The sequence below is a fragment of the Melanerpes formicivorus genome, unplaced genomic scaffold, assembly GCF_026170545.1.
Source record: "Melanerpes formicivorus ecotype bairdi unplaced genomic scaffold, bMelFor1.0.p_v2 SCAF_62, whole genome shotgun sequence".
Classification (NCBI taxonomy): domain Eukaryota; kingdom Metazoa; phylum Chordata; class Aves; order Piciformes; family Picidae; genus Melanerpes; species Melanerpes formicivorus.
In genome coordinates this window covers 1,640,415-1,667,140 of record NW_027142414.1, presented here as the reverse complement: position 1 = coordinate 1,667,140, position 26,726 = coordinate 1,640,415, and the positions used below count along the sequence as shown (strand labels likewise).

Genomic DNA, 26,726 nt, shown 5'->3' with positions numbered 1-26,726 from the left:
GACAACATTGACATTTTCATGTATTATCCCTTGGAGGTGTTGTCTTAAGTATTAAAAGACAACAACAAAACCTGTGTTTGCACTACATGGGATCTTACACAAAGTCCCTTCTAGTATCGTAGGGGTGGAGCAAATTGTTGCCTTAATCAGAATCCTTCCCTACATCAAATAAGTGTTTCAGCAAGTCATAATTAATTTAGTAGTCTATGCAACTTTTATGCAGAGACATATTGCCAATATAAATGCAGAAAGTTAGTGCTCAGGACAAAAAAATGTGAAACTCTTACAACCCAGCCAAATCAAGATAAATTCTTGCCAAGCAGCTGAAATGGATAAATTCTTGCCAAGTGTAAATAGACTTTCCTGCCAGGTTTTCACACCCCCTTTCACAGAATCATAGAATCATTTAGGTTGGAAAAGACCTTTAAGATCATAGAGTCCAACCACTTCTATGCATGGAGATCCCACAGCTATGAAAAACACCCAGCTTTTTAGACCAAATCAGCAAAAGCAAGTTCTCTCTCTTTATTGCCTTCAGTTTAAGAAACACCAACAAGGCTTTCCCTATGGATATCACAACCCACAAACACTTGGACACGGACCAAAATATGAAGTTGTGCTTCAAAAAAGTGAAAACGTGCCTAAGGGCTGCACATGAAAGGGCCCCAAAGGAGTTCTTGCCTGCAGAGGTCGATTTGCACTGTCACTGCAGTGAGTTTTCCCCTCCTAACTCAACTATTCTGCGCACCACACAGACACAGGCATGTTTACTTCAAGGCTGCATTCCAGGCATCATCCAGATAGGATGAGGAGCCTTCCCCTGTGCCTTCTGGAAGGCATTAGTTCCCCCCGCTTCCGCCACACATCTCTCTCGCAGGTGCATCAACATGAAAAAAGCTACTCAAGCCCCGAGGACTTTGTGGTCCAGGGTAGTCAGTGCATTTGTATGGCAGCACAATTCTTCGCCCTGCAAGAAAGCCTGTCCCACGCACAGACAGCTGGAAGTAACTCTGACCCCCGTGACACAATTCAAAGCCTCCTCTGTTTGGCTTTTTGATTCCTGATTGACACATTCACTGCCTGGCTGAGATAAATGCTGCTGGGAGGACAATGTTGATCTGCTCTGACTATTCTTGTGAAGGACTTACTTAGAATAATAAACAAAACACTGGTGTGCTTAAGTGTCTGAATAGGACTGGAGATAGAGAGGGGACCGGCGTGCATTATACAGAGGCTGGCAAGTCGATTGAAGAGTTAATTGTCTGGGTGTACAATGAGTTTATTCTGACCACAAACAAAGAGCTCCCTCTTCCAGGGCCTGGTCCTTCAAAAGCAAACGTGTCAAAGGGGTCTGGAGCCGCACTCTGTATTAATAGCAATGCCCTAGTCTCTGGGATTCGGTGGCTTTAAAACCGTTGCATGCCAAGGTTCAGACAGTATCTCTGTAAAATCCAAAGTCCTCACTCACTGCTGAAGTTCTGAAGGTACTTCTACAGTAATTAGCCAAAACAAACGTGCTCTCTAACTTACCACTTTCAAACAGCTCCTTTTGAAAAATAAAGGCACAGCAAGATAAACCCCTTCAGACAATGCTGTAGACACCTTCCCCAAAACGGGACCTGGGTTTCTATTATTTCAGTTCTGTATCATTGAAAGAGGAGTCAGTTTAAAACAAGTGGTCTTGAATGACTCACACTTGGGTGCCTACAGAATCCCAGTCCACATCTGGACCTGCATTTCAGAGGCTGTGCTATAAACAGGTCAAACCAACACAATGTCCAAACACACCCCCCTCCCTCTGGGAAAGTTCAGATCCAGATTTGAACTCTGCAGGTTGAACCAAGCCCTAATTACCACTTAAATACCTGACTCACTTCTGTAAGGTAGGCAAACCTTTCTGGGGAGAGAAGACAAAAAAAGAAAGTATCTTACTAGTACTACTGCTGCATGGAAGACAATGCAGCTGAAAGCTGAGCCATTGTACTTTAGCACTTTGATGGCAAAACTCTGTTACAGATTTTTGTGCCAATGTAGAGAGACAGACAGACAGACGTTATTCTAGGAACAAAAGCATCCGTGAAGGCTCAGAGAATTAAGCTGAGCTGGTTGTGGACTTCCTAGTGATATACATTTGCCTCAGTACTCATGAAAAGTTATTGGTTTAACTTATTCATAGAAATGCAGCATTCCAAATAATATTTTTCCTCAGGTATATGGGCAGGCTTCCAAGCAGAAGACAAAAGCAAGAACCTTAAAATAATTAAAGCCAGCCTTCAGAGCACTCACTTGATTCCAACTTGAGATTCACTCTTTGCTCCCCTGCTTCTTGGGCTAAGATCCCAACTAAAGTGCAGTCAAAGAATTTGGGAGGACAGCATGGAACCACAAGCTTGTGCTCTCTTTTGTTCTAGTAAGTAATTAATCATGAGTTCAAAACCTTGAAATCTCTCAAATAAGATGGTTTCAGCCATTTTTTCCTTCAAAATCATGAGCATTAAACTGCAGTCTTAACCAATTTTTCAGGCTTGAAATTTTGGAAAAGAATCATAGAATGGTTTGGGTTGGAAGGGACCTTTAAAGGTCACCTAGTCCAATCAAGAAGCAGCACTACCTCCTGAGTAGGCTGAGTGCAGAAGTAATTGAGAATAAGATGCCTGCACACAGTCCTGCTGGTCTGAACTCAACTAGACTTTTCAGTTCATTTCTGGGCCGAAGTTCAACACAGAGATGATCTTTTCTCTCAGAGCAATTTGTCCATAAGAGATGGGCAGAGAAGCAGATGATCAGATTTCAGTTTAACAGAGCACTTCTAACATCAGATGCAAGGAAGCCTGGATGAAGACTCATTGTTGCACATAGGTTTACCTTATGCAGTTTTACAATATTCAGACTCCACAGACAAATTCCTATTCAAAAGGTAAAAGAGGTCTCTTCAAAGACTTGTAAGTAACATGAGAATAAGGCCAGATGTGAACCTTATCTACCAAAAATAAGAAGCAAGTAATAAAGGTCCGGGTAGTCTAAGACTACCTCCAGTTTAGAGTTACACAAAAAGCTTTAAGTTTGATCAATGTGGACTCGTTATTCCACCCTCCCCAACTATCATAGAATCAGTCAGGGTTGGAAGGGACCACAAGGATAGGATAGGATAGGATAGGATAAGATTAGAATAGAATAGAATAGACCAGACCAGGTTGGAAGAGACCTTCAAGATCATCACATCCAACCTATCAACCAATCCAACCCACCTACTCATCCATTTCCAATCCCCTGCCATGGGCAGGGACACCTCACACTAGATCAGGCTGGCCAGAGCCAACCATCCTTGCACCATTTTAATTTGTGAAGTCATGTGGTGTTGTATGACTTAGGAATATACCCTGTTGTCATCAGCACCGACCTACAGAACCAAGCCTGAACTCCTGCAGTTGTTTCCCTGCCCCAAAGAGAATGGAAATGAGATTTGCAGTGGTTTTAATTGTCTTGATTTAAGGCAAAATTTTCAGTTCACTCCCAGAATGGCTCAGGCTGTCAGAAGGGAAAAAAAGAAAGGAGGAAGAAAACCATTCAAAGGCTCTTGAGGAAGCTAAGAGATGCAAATCATGTGTTTTTGTTTATCTACTATTTCCAGTGTATCAGATATGACTATTTCTCCCTTTGAGCCAAGTTCCTCCTTTCCCTCATGGGCACAATGTCATAATTCTTTGGAATAAGGCAGTATTTTCCTGGTATTGCTGCATCTTTTCTATCCTGTTGCTGTTCTTGCCACCCTACTGAGATAATCAAAAGAGTCTAAAAACCATGCAATACTTTTACCTTGAAAAACCACCATATACCAAATCCCACAGTGCCAGGATACCACCTCCTCTGTATTTTTCATACATACATACATGAAATCTGCAAGGCGGCAGCAGAGACAACACTAAAATCCTTCTTTGGCCTGGAGTCCACTGGCCCGGAGTCCACTGGCCCCACTGTACAGCTTGTCTAGAAACACTACACAATGCCATACATTTACATGTAGACCTACATATTTCACAGTAGATAATTTCAGAAGGCAACTTTGCAGCACACAACTTCTGATCCCATCCTCACCAGCATGGCTGAAAAAAAGCCCAACAAAACAAAACCACACCACACACCAACCCAACCACTAGTTCAACTGCTTGTTGAGAAATGAGAAGTGGAGCAAAGCTCAGAGCTGCAGCTGTTTCCAGGCTCTGCTTTGGTGATCTGGTAAGTTTTCAGCCATGATTGCAGCCTGACTGATGTTTCACAACTTCCAGCCATGTATCACAGTATAACTTAGGTTGGAAAGGACCTCGAGGATCATCGAGTCCAACCTATCATGTTCTGGATGTCCAAAGGCAAGAACATCTAACAACCAGTAAGCATGGTTATTTTCCTTACAGCAGTTTCAGTGGCATAGAAAGCTCAAGTATAGTGACACACAGGAAGCCTGTTGGAATACCTTCAAACCAAAGGAACCCATAAAGGCTGCAGAAAGAGGTTCCTTATGGAAGTAAAGAATATTCTTCATTCAACTGAATACTTAACTGTCCTTTAGACATCTAGTATCATTCCCCTACTGACATACATATCAAAGAAGAAATGAAGGGACAGCTAAAAATAACCAAACAAATACACAGCATTAAAAATTACCCCCTTCCCAAAAATCATGCTATATTTCCCGAAGGACAATAGGAGCTGGTTGTGAGGATGGCACTCAGTTTCAAAACTGAGTCTCCAAGCCTCATGCTGACCAGCAGACACCTTCACAGGTCAACCAGCATTGAAAAGCCTTGTGGTGATAAATGCAAACCAGCAATTGCATGGCTGTAAAATCCAGCAACTCTTTTCCTTTGGAGAAAAGGTGACAAAGAGGATAGAATGAATAGGAATAACCTTACTCTTCAGGGAGATAAACAACTGAAAAGAAATAAATCAGCTGTAATAAACAGTGTATAAAGAAGAACTCGGCTCTGTAACGAAAATTGTATCCAAGTGCTATTAATACTGGCTACAACCAAGTTACTTAAAAAGGTCATGCCAATCCTTTTAGTCTGGCACTAAGCTTCACAGGGAAAGTGGAAAGGTCTGACAGAACACAGCAGAACAGAGCAGCAATATTACAAGGGCTGAGTAAATCACAGTCCCCCTTCAGCAAGTTTTTGTGTACACACTATTGGGAATGTTCTCCAGAGCAGAAACACCTCCAAAGGGTCAGCATTACTTACACTGTGGAGTGAGTGATGAGATCAAGGAATCAGCTATAGCCAGCATCGGGAAACTTAAAAGTCAATTGAAGGAGGGGGGAGCACAGGATGAAAGGCTGTGGGGATTGTTTAGAGCTTCTTACTTAGTAAAACAATTCTTTATCTCACTCTGTTAGCACTTGAAGTATGATAGGTACTGCAGGATTTTGAACCACAGAATCTTGATTCTGAACCATCTTCCATGTGACTCACTGCCTTGAGTGACACTTGAAATAAAACAGGGAGCAGAGAAGTTTCTGCATGAAGAAGTATTTCACTGAAGACACTGTATCTCATAGCAAGATTTTAGCACTTAACATCCCACCAGACTGGAAGAGAAGTTTGCGGAAAGCTCTATAGCACTGTCAACAGCTGCCTGATTGCTGTTGGCAAAAGCAACACCAATCACATGATTGTTTAGTTTAGCCTTTCTGGTTTGAATCTACCTACAATACTTCATGCCTTCTTTCAGGAGCCTTTGTTTGATGTGAAGTACTCTTTGTTCCCTGCCCCTCCACCACAACATGCACACCCCCTCCTTTGACTACTCCTCCCAAAAAGCTACTCAGAGTCCCAGTTCGAGGGGCAGGGGCTCCAACTTTGCCATTTCCAGGCTGTGTGAGAGGCCAGAAACCTGCAGCTATGGAAAGGGGACCACAACTGAAAAGCCCACAAAGACATTGTCATTCTTCTCATAAACCGTTTTGATGAATCAAGAAAAAAAATTAACACTTGTTATGCATGCCTCACATGAGCAATGACCAGATCCCTAGCTTTGAAACATTCTAGAAGCTATCTAACATACAAAGTGGCCTGGGGCAAGGGGCATGAAGGGTGTGATTGGAATCTCACAGTCCCTCTCCCCTCTCTCACCAACACCACACATTCCCTTTCACCCCTCTCCTTCCAGATCTGTTCTCTTCAAGGCAAAGGCTCCATAAATTCCTCTATATCTTCAAGAAATATGGCCTATAAGGGGTGGGGGGTGTGGAGACGGCAGCAAGTTTCCCAGATCAATGGCCATTTGCAATTCAGACATATGGCTGAAGCCCTACAGCGGCATGTGTTAATTACCACACGTGTCCCCCGTAAAGCAGTCTGTTAAACACAAAAAGAAAACAGAATAGCAAAGCTGTTCCAAGGGATTAAGTAAATAGTCTACATTTTTGACCGTGCTTCCCCAGACACACACCCCTGAAAAAGAACACAAGCCCCCTTCCTTTCTCCTGACACCTGCATGCTGGGGAAGCACAACACCCCTTCCATCTCTAGCCACATGCACCGAACCTATCTCAAAGTGTATTTTCCCCCTTACAGCTCCCCTTCCCAGCCTCTTCTCTTGCCAGCCCCTCTCCCTTTCTCCTTTAGAGGACTAATTCCTGGCTGACAACCAGACTACCCTTGGGCTTACAATACGCCTTTTCATTTCCTCGCAGGCAAAGAGAATGGATACCTCACTGCTATGTCTGTATTGCATCTGTGCAAATGAGGGAAAGGGAGGGAAAGAAAAAACCAACTATGTTTTTTCACCACTTGTTTCTGCAGGTTTTTCAAGCTCCCCCCCCCCCCCACCCCGGATCATTAAGAGTAGAGGTTCAGAGCTCTACTGAGCAAGTACAACTCTGCTCTCTAACCCAGGATCTGAATGCAGTCTAAAAGAGTTGTTGTATTAGATTATGAAACTGAAGGAACAGGGTTTTTTTTCTATGAGTGAAGTAATGGAGAAAAATGGAAGGGAGCAGAAACACAGGGTAACTGAGTAATGCTGGAAGGACTTCCAAAGCATCTAACATGCCTGAGAAAAAAAATTAATCTGTAAGTATGGAGCAAAGTACATCTCAAAAATATGCACAGGGGTACAAAAGTGACAACCACCTTCTCAAAATTAAAATATTTCTATTTTAAGGGGAGAAAGGTCATTCCTCAAAGCTACAGACTGCCAGACATCTACAGATCGACTGTTCCAAACAAACCCAAGATAAATGATCTCAGGAACTATTTTCATTTAACATTGTATTTGTGAGCAGCTGAACAGTTAAGATGAAACCTGTCAAGCCCTCACACTTGAGAACTGCTTTGTTGTAGGACCTAAAGGTCCCACCAGAATCTGATCACCAAGCTTAGCACAGTGACACAATAAAAGACACAGCCCAGAGAAATTAAGTCTGTTCCCAAGGCTTTGCCCATCCTTAGCCTTTATCAAAGCATTCTGCAATACAACTTCCTTGTTGTCAACATAAAACCCCAGATGTGCACATGGAGGCAAGCCATTATTCCAGACTGATCTGTTCTAAAGAAGTGTTAATTCCCATAGATGTCATCTCAGGAACTCAAAGAAACATTGAGGCTGCCCCTCCAGCTTCCCTTATTTACAAGCACACATGCTCTGCATGCATTCAAGCTTTTGCAATCACAATTTCATAGCTTATCTCTCTTAGAGACCTTGACAGAGCTCATGGGACAAAGGAGGTGAAAGGAAAACAATTCCAGTCCTTCAACCAAACTACTGCACCCATGACAAAATGCATTTCCTGTTGCACCACGGTGATTTGAAAGAAAACACTAAGGTTCAGATGACTAGATAATTCCACAGTAAAATAGGGTCAGGTTAAGCTAGTACAGGGAGACAGCTTCTAGTTTCACTTATCTGCAAACCCAGCAATTTCTCCTCAGGTTTATTTTTAAGAGAGAGCTACAGAAGATGGGAAAGTCTTGTACTATTAATTTAAAAGTTAATAGAATAGAATTAACCAGGTTGGAAAAGACCTTTGAGATCATCAAGTCCAATCTATCATCCAACACTATCTAATCCACTAAACCAGGGCACAAAGCACCCTATCCAGTCTCTTCCTAAACGCTTCCAGTGATGGTGACTCCACCACCTCCCTGGGCAGCCCATTCCAATGGCTAATCACTCTTTCTATGATGATGCTGTTTTAAAGGATCTAGAGAAATACATTGCGTAATAGCAAAATGTATTAGCATGCTGATCCAGAGTCTCAAAAAGCCTGAAGAACCTCTTTAACGGTTTTTCTCAAGGCCACATAGCTACAAGGGATTTCAATGACAAAAACCACCACACAGACCCCAGAACTGTTCCGTTCCTCTGCAAACTAATTGGTCAGACACCAGAAAACCGTATAGCACATAAACGGTTAATACCTTAACAGATGTTGCTTAATCAATTGTTGGTCTGCTTGTTAGTGCTACTTCCCCAGCTGCTCAATACTATGATTTAATCATTTAAAAACTTTTACAGTTGTCCTTAAGACCTTGGGTAGTCTGTAGATTGCTGTAATAACACTTGTAAACCCCAATTTTATTAAGTCATATTATATAGACTAACCTCCCTATTAGAACCGTTGCTTTATAGATGAAAGCAGAATTTTTGCATTATATCACACAAAACATACCTCAAACCAGAATTTGCCTTCTGTTTAAACTTGCCAATGAATCTTTCTTCAGCCCCAGATTTGATACACGTGTTCTGAAGCCCACAAAAAAGGTCTCGATAGAAACGAAAGCGTTTTGGAGATCTCCATAACATGGGGGCACAAATGGATCTTTTCTTCTTTTTATTCCAATGTTTAGGTAGCAATTGCAGTTTGACCTTTTCTCCTAGACTTCAGTATTTTGAAAGCCTGTTTCACAGGAGATACAGCTAAGTGTTTCTTAGAACGTTGCCCTAACTGTGGAAAAGGGATCCAGAATTAGAATAAACCAGGTTGGAAGAGACCTTCAAGATCATCGCGTCCAACCCATCAACCAATCCAACTCACCTAAACAACTAACCCATGGCACCAAGCATCCTATCAAGTCTCCTCCTAAACGCCTCCAGTGATGGTGACTCCACCACCTCCCCAGGCAGCCCATTCCAATGGGCAATCACTCTCTCCGTATAGAACTTCTTCCTAACATCCGGTATACACAACATTGTAAAATTGCCTTCCTCTCTGCTCACAAAACTTGCTCACAAATCCCAGTTAAAAGCGGGGTTCTCTCTGGTAAAATCTGCAGGACAGGCAAAATACAATACCTGTGACATTAATTTGCTTTCTACAGTTACACATAACTGGGATTTAAGTAAACAGTTTCCTAGATTATGCACAGCATAGGGATAGCAACAGGAACCCAACAGAATCCTGGATACCTACAAACTGGCAAACTTACTGATGAACAGAGTAGAGTAGAGCAGCACACAGCAGAGCAGCATACAGCAGAGCAGCACACAGCAGAGCAGAAAAGACCTTCGAGATTGAGTCCAACCTATCACCCAACACCTTCTAATCAACTAAACCATGGCACCAAGCACCCCATCCAGCCTCTTCCTAAACACCTCCAGTGATGGTGACTCCACCACCTCCCTGGGCAGCTCATTCCAAGGGCCAATCACTCTTTCTGTGAAGAACAACTAAGTAATGGTATTTCTCACAGCTGTTTTTACAGAAGTAATCTTCAATTCCTCCACAAAATTTCATGTTCATTTATAAAGGGGAGATAAAGTACAAACAGCCTGTGCTGTTCATTTATGAAGGGGAGATAAAGATGCAATATTGTCAGAAGGAATAAAAATTTCCTGTGTCCATCCACTAGGGCTAGACTGCTCAGCTCCCTGTACCCTCTGGTACTCTGGGGGGAACCACCTCTATGGTTAAGACATAGTCCTCAATCTCTAACAGCAGCACACATTCATGTTTCTCCCAGAGATGACTTCCCCACCTCTGTTACATTTTATCAAGGTAGGCTTGGACTCTGCCACCATAACCCTTTTGCACATCTGGAGCATTCATGTAGCACATAGAGCAAATCTACTGCTTTGACAAACTAGACTGAATTACTCATAGCACTCTGACTTTACACATAGCTACACTACACATACAGCCCTGTCCAGAAGCATCATAGAATCAATAAATTTGGAAAAGACATCAAAGACCATCAAGTCCAATCTGGTACCCAAGACCTCATGACTACTAAACCATGACAACAAGTGCCTCGTCCAATTCCCCCCTGAACACCTCCAGAGACTGTGACTCCTCCATCTCCCTGGGCAGCACATTCCAGTGGCTAACAACTCTCTCAGGGAACAACTTTCTCCTCACCTCGAGCCTACACCTCCCCTGGCACAGTTTGAGACTGTGTCCTCTTGTTCTAGCACTGGTCACCTGGGAGAAGATGCCAAACCCCTCCTGGCTACAACCGCCCTTCAAGTAGTTGTAGAGAGCAAGAATGTCTCCCCTGAGCCTCCTCTTCTCCAGGCTAAACCACCCCAGCTCCCTCAGCCTCTCTTTGTAGGGCCTGTGCTCGAGGCCTCTCCCCAGCCTCACTGCCCTTCTCTGGACACATTCAAGAGTCTCATTGGACCCAGAACTGGACACAGTACTCAAGGTGTGGCCTAAACAGTGCTGAGTACAGGGGCACAATGACTTTCCTGCTCAAATTGTATGCACACATTTGTGTACATTTTACTCAAAAAAGGCCTAACAGAAACATGTCAGCCCTGGTCAGGGAAAGCTTTGTGGCAAAGTTAAACAGTTCAGCAATTCAATTTTTGCATTACAATTCTTCTTCACCCAGAGTTATGAAGTATTATTTATTTTAAAAAACAAATACTTAGCATAAGCAATCCAGAAGAACTCTTTGGGTAGCAGTCCAGGTTTACTACCTGCTTATGTTCTGCAAGAAATTCATCATAAGATGGGGTTCACCAGCTAGAACCATCACTTGATTTCACATTGTTCCAGAAAGCTTTCTTTCACCTTACTGATGAAGGCCATACAACAGTTGTCTACCTCTTCTGTATCCTTGCCAAGCTGCTAAAGACATCTTAGAGCATTTTCACCATATCTATGAGGCTGGTGAAGCAGGAATAATTGGACACTTGAAGCTTTGATCAATACCCAGATGAACCCAGAAAGCACTGGAGAAGGTAAAGACCAAAGTCTCAGGTTTTGGTCACATTTCAGCAGGACATTTTTGTCAAGATATTATCTGTCCTCTAAAACATGCTAACCACTGTAGAGTGTGCTCCCCTCCCTGTGAGCAGACAGCAGGTGAATTAGTGCCAGCTGCACCTGACTTCTTACCACCAGCAGACAAAGCTTGAGGATCTTCTTGCACAAATGGTTCCATTTATTTACATCAGCACAAGCTCACTTGGGTTTGCCTGAGGAGAGCACTGGCCCTTTACTGCTCAGCCTAATTACTGGCTCTGACTAATGGCTCATTACTGATTCAAATTGCTCAGTCTACTGGCTGCCCAACTAGGCCATTAACATTTTCTAGAGGTAAGACTCTTGGAAACCAGGAGGAAGAGAGCCACAGAATGGGCCAGCTTGCCCACAATTGCAGCAGAGAATTTCCCTGCAACAAAGCACATTTCTCAGAATTAAGCCCACAAAAAAAAAGAACCCAATTCTAGAAGCTTAACTGACAGGAATTTAAAGTTGTTCATCTTAGGTTTCTCAAATAGCTTCAGTATTTTCTTGTAGGCTGCAAACTTACAGGGCAAACAGCATACAAGAGCCATGTCTACATGTAAGATGATAAATGTACAATGAGCTCAGCACAGGCTTTGCTTTCTGTGGGGCCATCAGACCTTACATTTCACAAGCATCACTGTACCTGGCTCAGGTTCAGGGAATTGCTGATGCTATTGCCAGCTTCTGCAATAGGAAAACAAAGTCAAAACGGGCCTGGAACTTTATGCAACTTTATAAAAGACAAAGGGAGTTCATACCACTCAAAACTCTTCATGACCAACACCAACAGTTTATCCAGCCCTGTGCTTGTATGAATTTTTAATCCCAGATGACAGAACCTACCCTCCTTTCTCATTTCCTTCTTTCAGTTGTTTTTAAGATGATATCAGCACCTCAGGTCTAGAGCAGACAGTAACAAAGCAGGATCTTCACTTAACTGTTTTTCTTCCTCCCCCATTCACTCATTTCCAATCTCCACTTTTTATTTGCTCAGTTTCTAGTTTTAATTAACAAAGACCAAGTGACTTAGGGAAATAAGCAATGACATTTCTGTTTTTTACATCACTGTCTCCTGACCAGCCTACTTTTTGAAACCTGAGTGGAGCTGCAAAAGACACTACTCATGGCTGCAATATACCAAATCTGCAGCTCTATGCTCCTAAAGGCCCAGCATTCCCCAAATAAAGAAAATAAACCTTTGTTTTGTGTTTGTTTTTGCTTCAAATGTATCATACAATTTCCCTTTGGCTGGAAAGTTTTGCATTATTTAGGGAAGAAATCCAGCCATGTTGGCTCCAAGGATGCCTTTCAATGCTTCTTAAAACATTAACAATCCTCCCAGTGGGAGAGAGGGAGGACAGTGAGCATCTTCCAAGTCTCTCAGGGCTTTCAAACTAAGCAGCAACTGGAGTAAATTAGTGCAAGAAGCTTCTTATGACAAAGGATTGTCCAAGGAACAATCCAGAATAAGGAACAGACAGCAACAGAAATCAGCAGGTTCTGGATATCCTAATCCCACCCAAGAGTAACTAAATTCCCTGTCAAAGGTCCCAGAAACTTGTTCATCATTTGGAGGCTGAACTCAGCACAGAAAGTACAGTGGTAAATGTCTGAGCTGCAAAGTTCACACAGCAAGCATGTGCTGGAGGACCTGTGTTTCTATTCTATCTCAATACAAACATGCCTCCATCTCCCCAGGCCCAGCCCCAGTCTGCCTTCCAGCAACAGAGCACTTCTCAGATGCAGCAAAAATCAGCATGTCCTATTTTCAAGTTTTACTCTTACTGCCTATTTAAGTTGCCTTAAATTACCTTACAGGGCAAATTGTATGAGTAGCTGGCATTGCATCATACAGCAATATCAGCAACATAAACAGGGGCAACCAGAGCATGGACTTAAAAGTAAAAAGGATTTCTTGCCAACACTCTTGCCTGTTCTATGCAGAAAGCTTCACAGAGACACTTCTGAAGTCCCATGCCAAGCCACGTGACCACAGAGCTGTTTCATTTTCCTTCCATTAGAATTGCATGTTACCTCACAACTTCTGGTGACTCCATCATACCTACTCACCCCCAGAAATTAGGGCTGAGCAGGATGAAAAAAAGCCAACATATTTGAATAATCAGTCTCTCTCCTTCCAGCATTAATTCATCTCATGGAAAGAAGAGCTTATACAAAGTCTTCAGTTATTAACCAATGGCTTAAGCCTACTGTGTCCAGTTCTGGGCCCCTCAGTTTAGGAAGGATGTTGACTTGCTGGAACATGTCTAGAGAAGGGCAATGAAGTTGGGGAGGGGTTTGGAACACAAGCCCTATGAGGAAAGGCTGAGGGAGCTGGGGTTGCTTAGCCTGGAGAAGAGGAGGCTCAGGGGTAACCTTATTGCTCTCTAAAACTTCCTTAAGGGAGGGTGTAGATGGGTGGGGGTTGGTCTCTTCTCCCAGACAGCCAGCACCAGAACAAGAGGACACAGTCTCAAGCTGCGTCAGGGGAGGTTTAGGCTGGATGTTAGGAAGAAGTTCCACACAGAGAGAGTGATTGCCCACTGGAATGGGTTGCCCGGGACGTGGTGGAGTCACCATCATTGGAGGTGTTCAGGAAGAGACTTGATAGGGTGCTTGGTGCCATGGGTTAGTTGATTAGGTGGTGTTGGATTAGTTGATAGGTTGGGTGAGATGATCTTGAAGGTCTCTTCCAACCTGGTTTATTCTATTCTATTCTACCCATTTGCACTGTTTCTAAGGCAGAGCAGCCTCTATTCAAAAAACTATCTTGCCCTGAAGACTTAAACAGGCACAAGCATCACACAGTTTATTAGCTTCATATTTTACGTTCCTGGATGAATGGGACAAAAGAAATTACTTTTGAGAGTCTTAGCTATTCCTTTTCCTCCTGAGAGTATTTATTCTGCAATGCATAATGCTCTTTGACTCAGACACCCACATCCAAGGACAGAGCAAGGAGTCTGCTGTGCAGTGGGAAAAGCTCAAAAGCTCCCAAGTCAGATGGCAGTTGCCCAAAGTAAGTGATGTCAAAAGTTTCCAAGATGTGCCTCTACAACAGAGCAGTCAGTGAGCTAGTTTCTTCTAGATCCCTCCTCATTCTTCCCCTCAGCTTCTTGCAAAGGGCAATCTGCAGAAAGCTTGAACACCCAGCTAGAAAGGATGGTTACATGAGCACTGGCTAGCCACCAGTCTTCAGAGAAGCCAGGCCTCCACTGACCACCTTGCTCCAAAGAAACCAGACTGTTCCTGGTTCCATCTTCCTAACAACAGATACTGGAATTTTGAATCAAGGAAGCTTAAGTCCAGAAAAAACCTTGGTAAGAAAGCCAAGTTAATTTTCAGATTCAGGATTCACCACTAGTCAAAAGTTATTCCAGCTTCAGAAAGCCTCCTTTATTTTAAAATGCTGATTTCATTTCTCAAGTATTTTTCTAACCTAACAGAGTGGCTTGTGGGGGGGCTTCCAACAGACATGAACAGATTCATAACTGGAAAGGACACAGTTTGACTGGTTGAAGCACACTGCCACAAGGGGAAAGATTTTCCTTGAGAGCTACTGCATAGGAAGTGTCTGCAGCCATGTGACCAAGCATGCAATTTTTGAACTGGGATGCCACAGGCAGCATGAAGGAGAATAAATTTATGCTACAAATCTCAGATTAATTAAATTTATATCTGTGTTTCAACCTGTGAGTTAATAAAATGAGTGAAATGGGAAAAACAAGTTCTGATGTTTTCCCCCTTTGCTCCTGTTACTTACAAAATCCACTATCAGATGCTTCCAACTCTAGAACAGACCAGGACTACTCAGATAGGAAGCCTGCAAACACCACCACTCAAAAAATAATGCATAATTTCGAGAGCTACTTGATTTGCTTGTACTTCAGGCAAGACTAGCAATGATTGCATTAGCACGATTATAGCAATGTGTGCAGATGATAATTATACATTAACGTGTCATAAGGGGTTTAGAGAGACATAGCCTTATCTCAAATAAGAAGCAGGCTTCAGCATTCAATATTAAGTAAGTAGTTTTCTTTGCATCTTTCTTCTGCAGTTCCCTAAGCTGCTCTACACAACCAATAGTCTGGCAAGCAGGTACACTTAGAGTGCATCACTGCTCTAAACTCAGCAATCTGTAATTCACGGACTGGACTGACAGGCCCAATGTGGAAGATATTCCTCAAGTTAAAATGTTAGCATCGAGGTAGGCATTTTCCTGCCTTTTAAAGTCAGAAATAACTGGTATAGATAGTCAGAAGTACAAATCCTGCTTCTCCCAGGAAACAGCCTTCATCCTCAGCAGTAGGCCTAAGGATGCATTCAGCACAGTTTTTCTGTAGTAAGATGAAACTCAGAAGTTGACTTTGAATGGGGAGGGTGGGGATGGGATGAGGGGTAGAGGGGAAAAAAAATAAGTATCAGAGTGTGGAGAAGACCTAAACCCAAACTTGACTGCTTTTCAATGTATATACTTCAGTGGTCACCCCTACCAGCATTATTGAAATGAAAACAAATCAGAGGGCAGAGAGAAGGGCTACAAATACCCACAGGAGAAAGAACACCACGGTATCTAATGCCTTGCTCCAGAAAAGCAAGAACTGAAAACAAGAGTGTAAAGAAGGAAGACCAATGTCTAATGCACCAGAATAAGGTTCCCAAGCACAGATAGGGTTTTAATCAAGCACTGCTCCATTTAACCAGATGGATTTATGCTTCATTAAAATATTTCCCACCTTTCATTCAATGCATTTAAAGCCACAACCACAACACTGGCACTCCTGACGTGCCAGTCATATTGATAGCTTCCTCATCTCCAGGGATTTTACTGAGACACACTCAGCAGTCAACTTCAAGGTTCAACTTCAAGAATAACCAGAGGTTATTCTGTGCCAGTCATCCCTTTGGGAAGTTCTGCTTTCATGTACTACATATCTCAGCTGAGGTGCACAGAGAGGAACACACCATCTTCTACTCCTAAGGGTGGTTCACAAACAAACTGCCATCTTATTCCTCCTACTGAAGGCAGACATTTGAAGGCACATAAGCTTTCTGCACACCAACTTGGTTAGCGACCAAGGTTCTGAGTTATCTCAAGGGACTTGGCTGGGTAGCTGCAATGACAAAACAAGTTGCTAAAGCACAGGACTCCACTCACCTTTCCTTCCTGAATTACCCTGGCTTGATGGTTTATCAGTGACAGAACCTAAAGGGGAAGGGAAAAAAAAAAAACAGAAGAAAAAGATATTTATTGAAATGCTACATGGTCACACAGAACATGGAATGTCACATTAATACACTCAATATCTCAAGTGTCTGTTTTACTTGCCAACAGCTTAGTTTAGGATTCAGAGAGCATGTGGCTTCAACTAACTGGGACAACATGAGGAAATTTTATTCATTAAGATGAAGGCAAACAAGAAATCTTTAGTATCTGGATTCAGTGATTGGAAAGAACTCAGCAGCGTCCTAGTAAGAAGCCCAGCATAAATCCCAGAGCAAGAAGGTAAGATCAGTAGGAGTCACTTCTCTCATTTGCAAGTGTCAGGAAGAACAAATCAAAGACAGGTGGGGCAAGTGTGCAGGGAATGCAAATGCAGCATTCTAAAGGAAAGGAATTAAGTGGGACAATTGGCAGAAAACAGATTTCACCCAATCCCTGAACATCCCCAGCTCCATGAAAGGGGAAACTTAATTCCACTATCTACTTGAATAGAACACTGAGTTTTTTACTGTATCCTACATCTTCATTTAATACACACAGTTCTGTACTTGTTTCCACGGTGTCTCATTACACAGTTTTTGCACTAAAACTTGAACTGATAAAATTTTAACACATCCATTAGCAAAAAATTAATCTGACAAGCTTTTTGCCTTCTGTTTAAATAGCCTTTCTTTTTCTCCCCACAGGAAACTGATTCTTCCATACACCATCACTAAACAGTTCCAGTGATTACTGATACTTCAGGAAAACATGGATCAGAAGTCAGCTGCAAAGAAGGCAGCTCAGACAGGTCCAAGAGCCTGGTCAAGACAAACTCTGACCATAAACTCTGTTTATCAAACTTACCTACTACTGTATTAAAAGTAGGAAGCACATACTCAATATTACTCATCATAGGCCTAACATCTGTCCTACAACACACCATGACTGTAATTCCCTAGTAACACAGTTCTATAAACAGCTCAAAACTAAAATGAATAAACCAGCACAATGCTAAAACATGCCCTACTAAAACCATATACTGGGAATGGTGGAAGAAAGCAGTAATCTAAGGTTTAAGTCAAATTACTGTAGCATTACACCTAAGAGAAAATATTAATCCTATTTTCTTTCCACATACCTGTGAAATATCAAACATCCCCTCAAGCTACACTGACTCAGTGGCTCCCAGAAAGTTCTCCCACTCAACTCAAACCCTCATGCAAGTAACTACACTTGCTTATCACCACAAAACACCCTACAGCCAAGAGGACACTAAATAAGGTGAGAAGGGCTAAGAAAACCAAAAGTTTGGCTGCTGTCATGTTCCCATCTAAAGGGTTCAAACATGGCAAGGTGTGAAAGGAGAAATATATTACACACCCATGAGGTGCAGATTGCAGAGCATGAAGCCAGTATCACTGAACATTAGAAATGTGCTTCTGTGCTTGCTGTCTTTCCTTCCTTCTTTCAGGGGGGAGGGGTGAGGATGCCCCTGGATTCTCCTAAACAGCACAGAACAGCTTCTTACCCCCTCTCTGTACCTAGTGTGCTCCAGCTAGAGCATCTATTTGCCACAGCTCACAAAGCAGACTGCACATTTTTGATCAGAGCCACAGAAAAAAGCTAGAACAGTCTTATCCCATGAGATTCATGGGCTGCCATACTGACACCCCCCCAAAAAACCAACCCCACCCCAAAACAACAACAGAAAAACCACATCAGCATCACTCTGGTTTAAGTACAGGAAATTATGGATTTGGGTCCAGTAAACCACAGGATGACAGAGTAGTGCAGTGTCATGCCAAGTGTCCAGAAACATGTCACCTAATAAACCCATCAGTTTGTGTTTAAACCAGTAAGTTTGGGTTCACGCCTCTCCCTTGTGAGTTGTGCTGAGGACCCAAATCCAGTATAACAGCAGGTTCCCAGATCTGGGGGGGCCAAAGAGTCAACACCTACCAGTGTAACTGGAATCATGCTGAAGGCAAATGTCTCCTTGGCCACTAAATAGAGCTCGAGAATGATTTCTTTAGAATGTAGTTGATGGAAAAAGATTATCCTACCTATTGCAGGAATCTCTGGGTTTGGCATACACAGCAACGCTGCAACTCCTCACCTTGGCTACCACTGGCTGTTACCTCAGAGGTAAGCCTCATAAGAGTGTCTGCAGCCTAACTGCAGAGTGGACATGGCACAGTCCAAGCCCCCTGCAGCTTTCAGGGAGCTATAAGCACAAGTGCATGTGTTGCATGGGGTAAACTGGCCAACTCACCTGAAAAGATTAAGCACTCTCAACAGGATGTATTGTCCCCACCCGACTTTGGTTATCATATTAGTATTTGTTGAAGCCATTCCCACATACAGTACCTGAACATACTGGAGTTTTGTTCTGTACAGAAGAGCCACTAATAGGTTTGCCATCAGGTGTCACACACCAGCAGTATCCAGTGTAGGTATGGCACTGCACCTGTTTAACAAAACAAAGAGCAGGCATTTCATTTCTCGCTCTGTCACCCGCAACTTTTCTTATAATCCAGCATCTTAGTGGAAGTCCCAACCCAAGCACATCACAAACATATGCCTTACAGTGAGGAGGTCACACAGAAGAGTATTTTTGTTATTGCTGTCTTTTCTCTCTCCCCTAAGGTTTCTCTTCCCAGTTATTTCTCCTGTTCTCTTAGCTGCAAAGCAGGAGGCAAAAGAAGTTACAGGCAGTCAGCTGAGAACACTTCAGTTTGGGGATGCAACAGTTGTGCCTCAGCTCATTCCACCCTCTGTTAAATCCCATTTATTATTTACCATTAAATAGTTGTCCCACTGCATCCCAGCTGTGTTGTGGAAAGGCCACTCGGGCCCAGTTCCACAGCTGATGCTTGAGAACAACATCTGTAGGCGTTTTGAGAGCAGTGTGTTCAGTAAACATGGCTAGAAAAATGCAGCCCTGACTTACATTAACAAGCCTTCTCCAGACAGATTTAAGCTCTCTCCTGTTACTATGTCAACCTAAGCAGCAGGAGCAAGATCCAATATGCATGCTCTTCACAAATTGACAAGGACTTAAGAACATTTGATGAAGGCTCTAATGAGTCAAAAGGCACACAGCATAAGATCCATCTTGCATAACCTTAAAGCCTGGCTTCTCAAGTGAAAATGTCAAGTAGTCCAGTTCCACCCTTCACCAGAGAAGGACACCAGAGTCATTAGTTTAGATGTGCACCTCCTAAAGTGAGAACAGAAAAATCCCCATCTAGCAGACTGGTCTTGGCAACCTCTATACAGATATTAGTTCAATGGCACTACAGTTTCATCCACCTTAATAAAACTAATTACAGGCTTTGCCTCAGCTTTTAGAGTGGTCAGCGTTTGGATGAAATTCAGGATGCCTTTGACTTCTCTCAAGACAAAAGCAAATGATCATCATACAGGCATCTGTATAAATACTAACAAGTGCCAAAATCCCTTTTCTAGCAAAAATACTTTGGGTTGTGGCTAGTATGCTCATCAGTACTGCCAGCAGGGTATAGAAATGCCTACATTACTATAAGCTCCTTCAGGAATTCTCTTTTTTTGTAAAGAAACCACCACACCACACACACGAAAATGAGATCACTACAGAAACTGCCTTTTCATTCTTCTTCAAAAATGAATTATGTCTAGTTTTTCTTTTTCCAAATCAACTCATTGAAGCCAATTTCCCATTCCAGCCCTTTCCACAGAGAAGAGTGATGGGGTGTTTACACCGTGCCCCTCATTAGGGATCCTTCAGAGCTGAGCCCAGTCGCTCCCCCTTGCTAACAGCTGGCTTCGATTCCCTAAGGTAGCAGAGTTTCTTCAGAGCCTTAACGACAGTCCTTTTAAAAGGCTTTGAGTATCATATAAAACATGATCTAAGAGCAACTATAACATGGTACCACGTGTTTATCTTGGGTTTTACTCAACTGCAAATCAATCATTTTGCCTCAAGCAAGTTCACTCTTAGCAGCCAAAATCAACAATGGTCTCAGGTACCCGTGCTGCTGAAGTCACTGTCATCTGCATACTTTCCTTTTTATTCTCTCAATAGATCACAAAATTCATTGTGCTCAAAAGCACTATGAGTCTTCCAATTTCATTCAGTCACTTAGGTTTTGCATTTTATTCATAGTTTCATAGTTTCATAGTTTCATTCAGGGTTGGAAGGGACCACAAGGATCATCTAGTTCCAACCCCCCTGCCATGGGCAGGGACACCCCACACTAGATCAGGCTGGACAGAGCCTCATCCAGCCTGCTCTTAAACACCCCCAGGGACGGGGCCTCGACCACCTCCCTGGACAACCCATTCCAGGGTTTCACCACTCTCATGGTGAAGAACCTCCTCCTCACATCCAGCCTGAATCTCCCCACCTCCAGCTTCATTCCATTCCCCCTAGTCCTATCACTACCTGATATCCTGAGAAGTCCTTCCCCAGCCTTCCTGTAGGCCCCCTTCAGATACTGGAAGGCGACAGTTAGGTCACCTCGGAGCCTTCTCTTCTGCAGACTGTACAGCCCCAACTCCTTCAGTCTGTCCTCATAGGAGAGGTGCTCCAGCCCTCTGATCATCCTCGTGGCCCTTCTCTGGACACGTTCCAGCACCTCCACATCCCTCTTGTAATAGGGGCTCCAGAACTGGACACAGTACTCCAGGTGGGGTCTCACCAGGGCTGAGTAGAGGGGGAGGATCACCTCCCTTGACCTGCTAGCCACACTTCTCCTGATGCAGCCCAGGATCTGATTGGCTTTGCGGGCTGCAAGTGCACACTGAGAGCTCATGTTGAGCTTTTTGTCCACCAGCACCCCCAAGTCTCTCTCCTCAGGGCTATCCTCCAGCCAGTCACTGCCCAGCCTGTATTTGTGCCTGGGATTGCCTCGACCCAGATGCAGGACCCTGCACTTGCTCTTATTGAACTTCATGAGGTTGGCCTGTGCCCACCTCTCCAGCCTGTCAAGGTCCCTCTGGATGGCCTCCCTTCCCTCCAGCGTGTCTGCTGCACCACACAGCTTGGTGTCATCAGCAAACTTGCTGAGGGTGCACTCAATGCCACTGTCCATGTCCCCCACAAAGATGTTGAATAAGACAGGTCCCAGGACTGATCCCTGAGGGACTCCACTTGTCACTGGCCTCCACTGGGACATGGAGCCATTGACAGCCACTCTTTGGGTGCGGCCATCAAGCCAGTTCCTTATCCATCTAGTGGTCCACCAATCAAACCCATGTGTCACCAGTTTGGAGACCAGGATGTGGTGTGGGACAGTGTCAAAGGCTTTGCTCAGGTCCAGGTAAACGACATCAGTTGCTTGCCCCTCATCTATTAATTTTGTCACCTGCTCATAGAAGGCCACCAGGTTGGTCAGGCAGGATTTGCCCTTGGCAAAGCCATGCTGACTGTTCCCAATCACCTCTTCACTATTCTTTTGAGCGAGTAGTGACTCCAGGAGGATCTGTTCCATGATCTTTCCAGGCACAGAGGTGAGACTGACTGGCCTGTAGTTCCCTGGTTCCTCCTTCTTGCCCTTTTTGAAGATGGGGGCAATGTTTCCCCTTTTCCAGTCTGTGGGGACTTCACCAGACTGCCAGGACTTTTGAAATATAATAGAGAGGGGTTTAGCAACCTCATCTGCCAGTTCTCTCAGTACCCGTGGGTGTAACCCATCGGGTCCCATGGACTTGAACACTTTCAGGTTCTTCAGATGATCACGAACCTGATCTGCACTTACAATGGGCAGTTCTTCCTCCCCGTCCCTGGCTTTGACTTCCATAACATCAGGAGTGTGGCTAGAGGCCCTTGCAGTGAAGACTGAGGTAAAGAAGTTATTAAGTACCTCAATATAATTGATAACCCAGTTGCCAAATGTTTCCTTTTGCTCAATCTAACCAACTGCACATTCAAAAGCAGTGTGATGGAACTGCTTGGGTTTCTGTGTTTAGCGTCTACCTTTGCTGATCTCACACACATTACTGCCTTCCCAGCAGCACAAGAAGCTATCTGTACATCTGGGTGTCAACTGTAAAAATCTTACATAGAGATGAAGCCAAATTTCAGGATAGGGTCTTGGGAATTGGTAGGGCAAGACCACTCCGTGTGACTTTACAGAAAAAAAATCCACAGCATTTAAAAACATTTCAAGTGTTAGTGCCTTGATAGTCCTTTAGTCAAAGTGCATGGTAGAGGGCTCCAAAAAATCTGCAGTGACAGATTTGTTATAGATGCATCAACTAAGAGCATGTTATGCCCCTCATGCCACTGGAGAGCTACCAATTACATACACTCATTTACGCAAGCCAAGCATATTGCATCCATAAAAGCAAAGCACTTTTGTAAGTAATTAAGCTAAGGAATGCTGGTCTTCCTTGGACTTGTATCCGAGACCTTTTCTTCCCCGTGCCCATATTCAAAAGGCCAGACAACTACTCATGAAGAATGGACAGCCAGAAACCTCAAAAATCACTACAGCTGGCTTTCCTGATAGGTTGGACTCGATCTCAAAGGTCTCTTCCAACCTGGTTAATTCTATTCAAGTCACAATTATACAACACTTAGATGTGTTGCAGGGTAAAATGTATTGATTTTTGCAATCGAATTACTCAAATCACTCATTGGTAGTGGTCCTATGCAGCCTTCAAAAAAGCTGAAACATACAAAGTTCTAAAAGAAAAGGTGCCTGACCAGGTCTCAGCGTATTGAAGTATCATCACAGGGGCCTACAGCTTGCACCTTGTAGTTTAAGGGCTGAAAAACAAACACAAAAAACACAAAAACACCACCACCACCACCCCCACACCACAAACACCTGCTATACGTAGTCACATATCACCGGTATGTCATTCCCAAAAGAAAGTAAAGGCAGTAGCTGATGCACTGCTACTTCTAACAGCTGTGTGCAAAGAAACTCTGTGAAGTCTCAACTATTCCATAGCACCTCTAAGTAAGGAATCTTCAATCTTCCAGTGATCTTAGGTCCCACTTAACCCATCTAGCTGAAATTCAACTTCATTCTGGAATGAGCCCAGAGAAGGGCAACAAAGTTAGTGAGGGGCTTGGAACACAAGCCCTATGAGGAGAGGCTGAGGGAGCTGGGGCTGCTTAGCCTGGAGAGGAGGAGACTCAGGGGTGACCTTATTGCTCTCTACAACTACCTGAAGGGGGGTTGTAAACAGGCAGAGGTTGGTCTCTTCTCCCAGGCAGCCAGCACCAGAACAAGAGGACACAGTCTCAGGCTGCACCAGGGGAAGTTCAGGCTGGAGGTCAGGAGGAAGTTTTACACAGAGAGAGTGATTGCCCATTGGAATGGGCTGCCTGGGGAGGTGGTGGAGTCGCCGTCACTGGAGGTGTTCAGGAGGAGACTTGACAGGGTGCTTGGTTACATGGGTTAGTTGATTAGGTGGTGTTGGGTGATAGGTTGGACGTGATGATCTTGAAGGTCTCTTCCAACCTGGTTTATTCTATTCTATTCTATTCTAATCCTACCCCCATAACAGCAAGATCTTTATATACTGATATAATCAATAGGGTAAGTGTTTACTGCACAGATCTAATAGTTATTGAGTGTCCAGTTCTGGGCCCCTCAATTTAAGAAGGACATTGAGACTCTTGAACATGTCCAGAGAAGGGCAACAAGGCTGGGGAGAGGCCTTGAGCACAAGCCCTACGAGAAGAGGCTGAGGGAGCTGGGGTTGCTTAGCCTGGAGAACAAGAGGCTCAGGGGAGATCTTATTGCTGTCTACAACTACCTGAAGGGAGGTTGTAGCCAGGAGGGGGTTGGTCTTTTCTCCCAGGCAAGCACCAGAACAAGAGGACACAGTCTCAAACTGCACCAGGGAAGTTTAGGCTGGAGGTGAGGAGAAAGTTCTTCACCGAGAGAGTTGTTAGCCGTGCTGCCCAGGGAGGTGATGGAATCACCACCCCTGGAGGTGTTCAAGAGGGGACTGGACGTGGCACTTGGTGCCATGGTTTAGTAGTGATGAGATGTTGGTTGACAGGTTGGACTTGATGATCTTTGAGGTCTCTTCCAACCTTATTGATTCTATGAGTTCATTTGGGCTCTAACAAAACACACATTAGAAAAGGTGTTTAACACTTTTTGGCTCAGTTTCCTAAAGCTATGTATTGTGTCAGAGAAAACACATTACCAATTTTTAACACAAAATAAGCTTGATAGCTAATCCAGCCACAGCTACAGAATGCTCATTACTGCTGGAAAGGCACATGACAGTGTTTGGCCTTTCAAATTTACATACACTGTCCAACAGATGAACATTGAGTTAAACAAACCTGCAAATCAGTTGAGTCTTCAAACAGATTCCCTATTACCACCTACACTTCCCCCCCCCCCAAACAAACAACAAAAATCCACCACCAAAACAAACCTCAAACTGCAGTTTATGGCCCCAGTTGTGCAGGAAGACACTGCTCCTGTTTTTCAGGGGTGAGAAATATGCCATCTCAACTGTACCTCAACTGAAAGATGACAACCATCAGGGACAAACCCTACAAAACTGCTCTGCCACCACTGCCCAAATTAAGAGCCCAGTAGTGGTTTCCCCATCCCTCCTGCCATTTAGATGTGTGAAATCAAACAGCAAAGATACCAGCCCCTGGCCACATGAATAAACATCTACTCTCACCAAAATGAAAACATTGAAAGTGTAGTCACTGGCAGATGACACTGCCTCTTACTTTCCTGAGGTAATAAAGAAGTTGTCAATTGAGTTCCTTCAGTATCTGACTGGCAATGCCAGAATCACATTCCCAAGGAGTCCAAAGCTTTTCAACAAGTAAACAGCAGCATCTCTTTACAACCATTTGACAAAGGAGGATCAAAGGGTTGATTCCAGTTACAAACTGGAAGTTGCATGCACATGTATGAGAGGAGAACAGGGGCAAAGCAGTAATTCTGTAGTAGTGAAGCCAGTGTCTATGCAGTTGTAGAAAGAAAGTTCACTGTAAGAGGCTTGAGAGCACTTTGGACGAGCACTGGGCTGAGGAGAGGAACAGCAACACCCAAACCAACTTTCTGCTGCTGTTCAGATGAAGAGTTTGGCAACTAATTGCTACAGCACTGCAGATCAGAAACATTTCCTGGCTCTTTCCATAATGGAGGGCAGAGAGGAGAAAGGAAAAACACCTCAAAACAAACCAAAAGCATTTCTTCTGTGTTCAAAACAATACTTCTATGAAAGAGAAGAAAAGCACAGCCAGATTTTGAAGTCACTGCTGAAGATGAGACAACAGAGCTGCTGCCTGCGCTTGCAGCACCGGGCAAGGCTTCAAACCCCGGCTGTGCCCAAGTGCTCCTTGTAAACAAGGTACAAAAGCTAAAGAAATTGTACCAAGCCAGTAGGTCACCTGCTCTAACCCAGAGTAGAAGCCAGTGTCGCACTGCAATTCTTTAATCAAAGCCTTTGTGGTTCAACCCATTGAGGCTCATCTAGAAAGTCCTCTGAGCCCAAGTTAATGGTGTACAATCAGCACACTGGCCTGATGGCTGATTGTCCTAACTCTGCACTGGTTTCTGCTAGATAGGCTGACTTAATTACAGCTTGCCTTGCCTTTACTGACAATTTTAAGGAACTATGAATCAGCCTGAATCTTAAGTTTGAGCTTCTTCAGGAGTGCAACCCCTCAAATACTGTTTTTTCCTGTTCCCTACTCACATATCATTCCTGCCAAATGATCTTCTGCAGACAAATATTGCCACTAGGGCTTCATGCAGCAGCCAACTCCCACAAGTCTATGCACCATTCAAGAAATGCTTGCTCCACAAGAATTTCACTATTCAAATAACCAGGGAAAGAAGTGAAGTGTGGCAGAGGAACCCTAGCCATGGTCAAAGGCATCCCCAACACACTCTCTGGCACGAATACTGGTTTTTTGCTCAGGAGAGGCTCTCTGAGTCTTTATGAATAGAGTTTCTTTAATCTAGCAAGACTGTGTTCTTTTCTTCTGAAAGGAGAAGCTAAGTCCTTGAGAACGTAGCATTGCTAGAGTCTGAGCACTGAATAATGGAATAATAGCATTCAGGAAATGCAGGGCATGTCCAGACAGAGCCTCACAGCACCATCCTGCATTAAGCAATCAGTTTGTAATTCTGCCCAGCATCATGCCACACTAGTCAATGCAGAGGAAAAGACTTGGATCATGAAGTCACACTAAAAGCTGAGAGGGTTCCTCATGTCTTTTAGAAAGGAATCTGTTTGTGGGATTTAGGAGAAAGCAGCATAGCACAGAAGGAAAGTATTGATATGGACCATAATAGAGACCAC

General features: G+C 43.7%; 1 protein-coding gene across 10 annotated transcripts in view; it reads right to left on the bottom strand.

The window, feature by feature from the left end:
• The window catches only part of SMOC1 (SPARC related modular calcium binding 1), a 184,094-nt gene that overhangs the window by 61,824 nt on the left and 95,544 nt on the right, over positions 1-26,726 (bottom strand). For all 10 annotated transcript variants that reach the window (XM_068162116.1, XM_068162118.1, XM_068162117.1 and 7 more), the window contains 2 exons: positions 18,810-18,909; positions 16,395-16,442 (listed from right to left, as the gene is read on the bottom strand). In XM_068162116.1, coding sequence (XP_068018217.1) covers positions 16,395-16,442; positions 18,810-18,909 — 148 coding nt within the window. The remainder of the gene's footprint in view (positions 1-16,394; positions 16,443-18,809; positions 18,910-26,726) is intronic.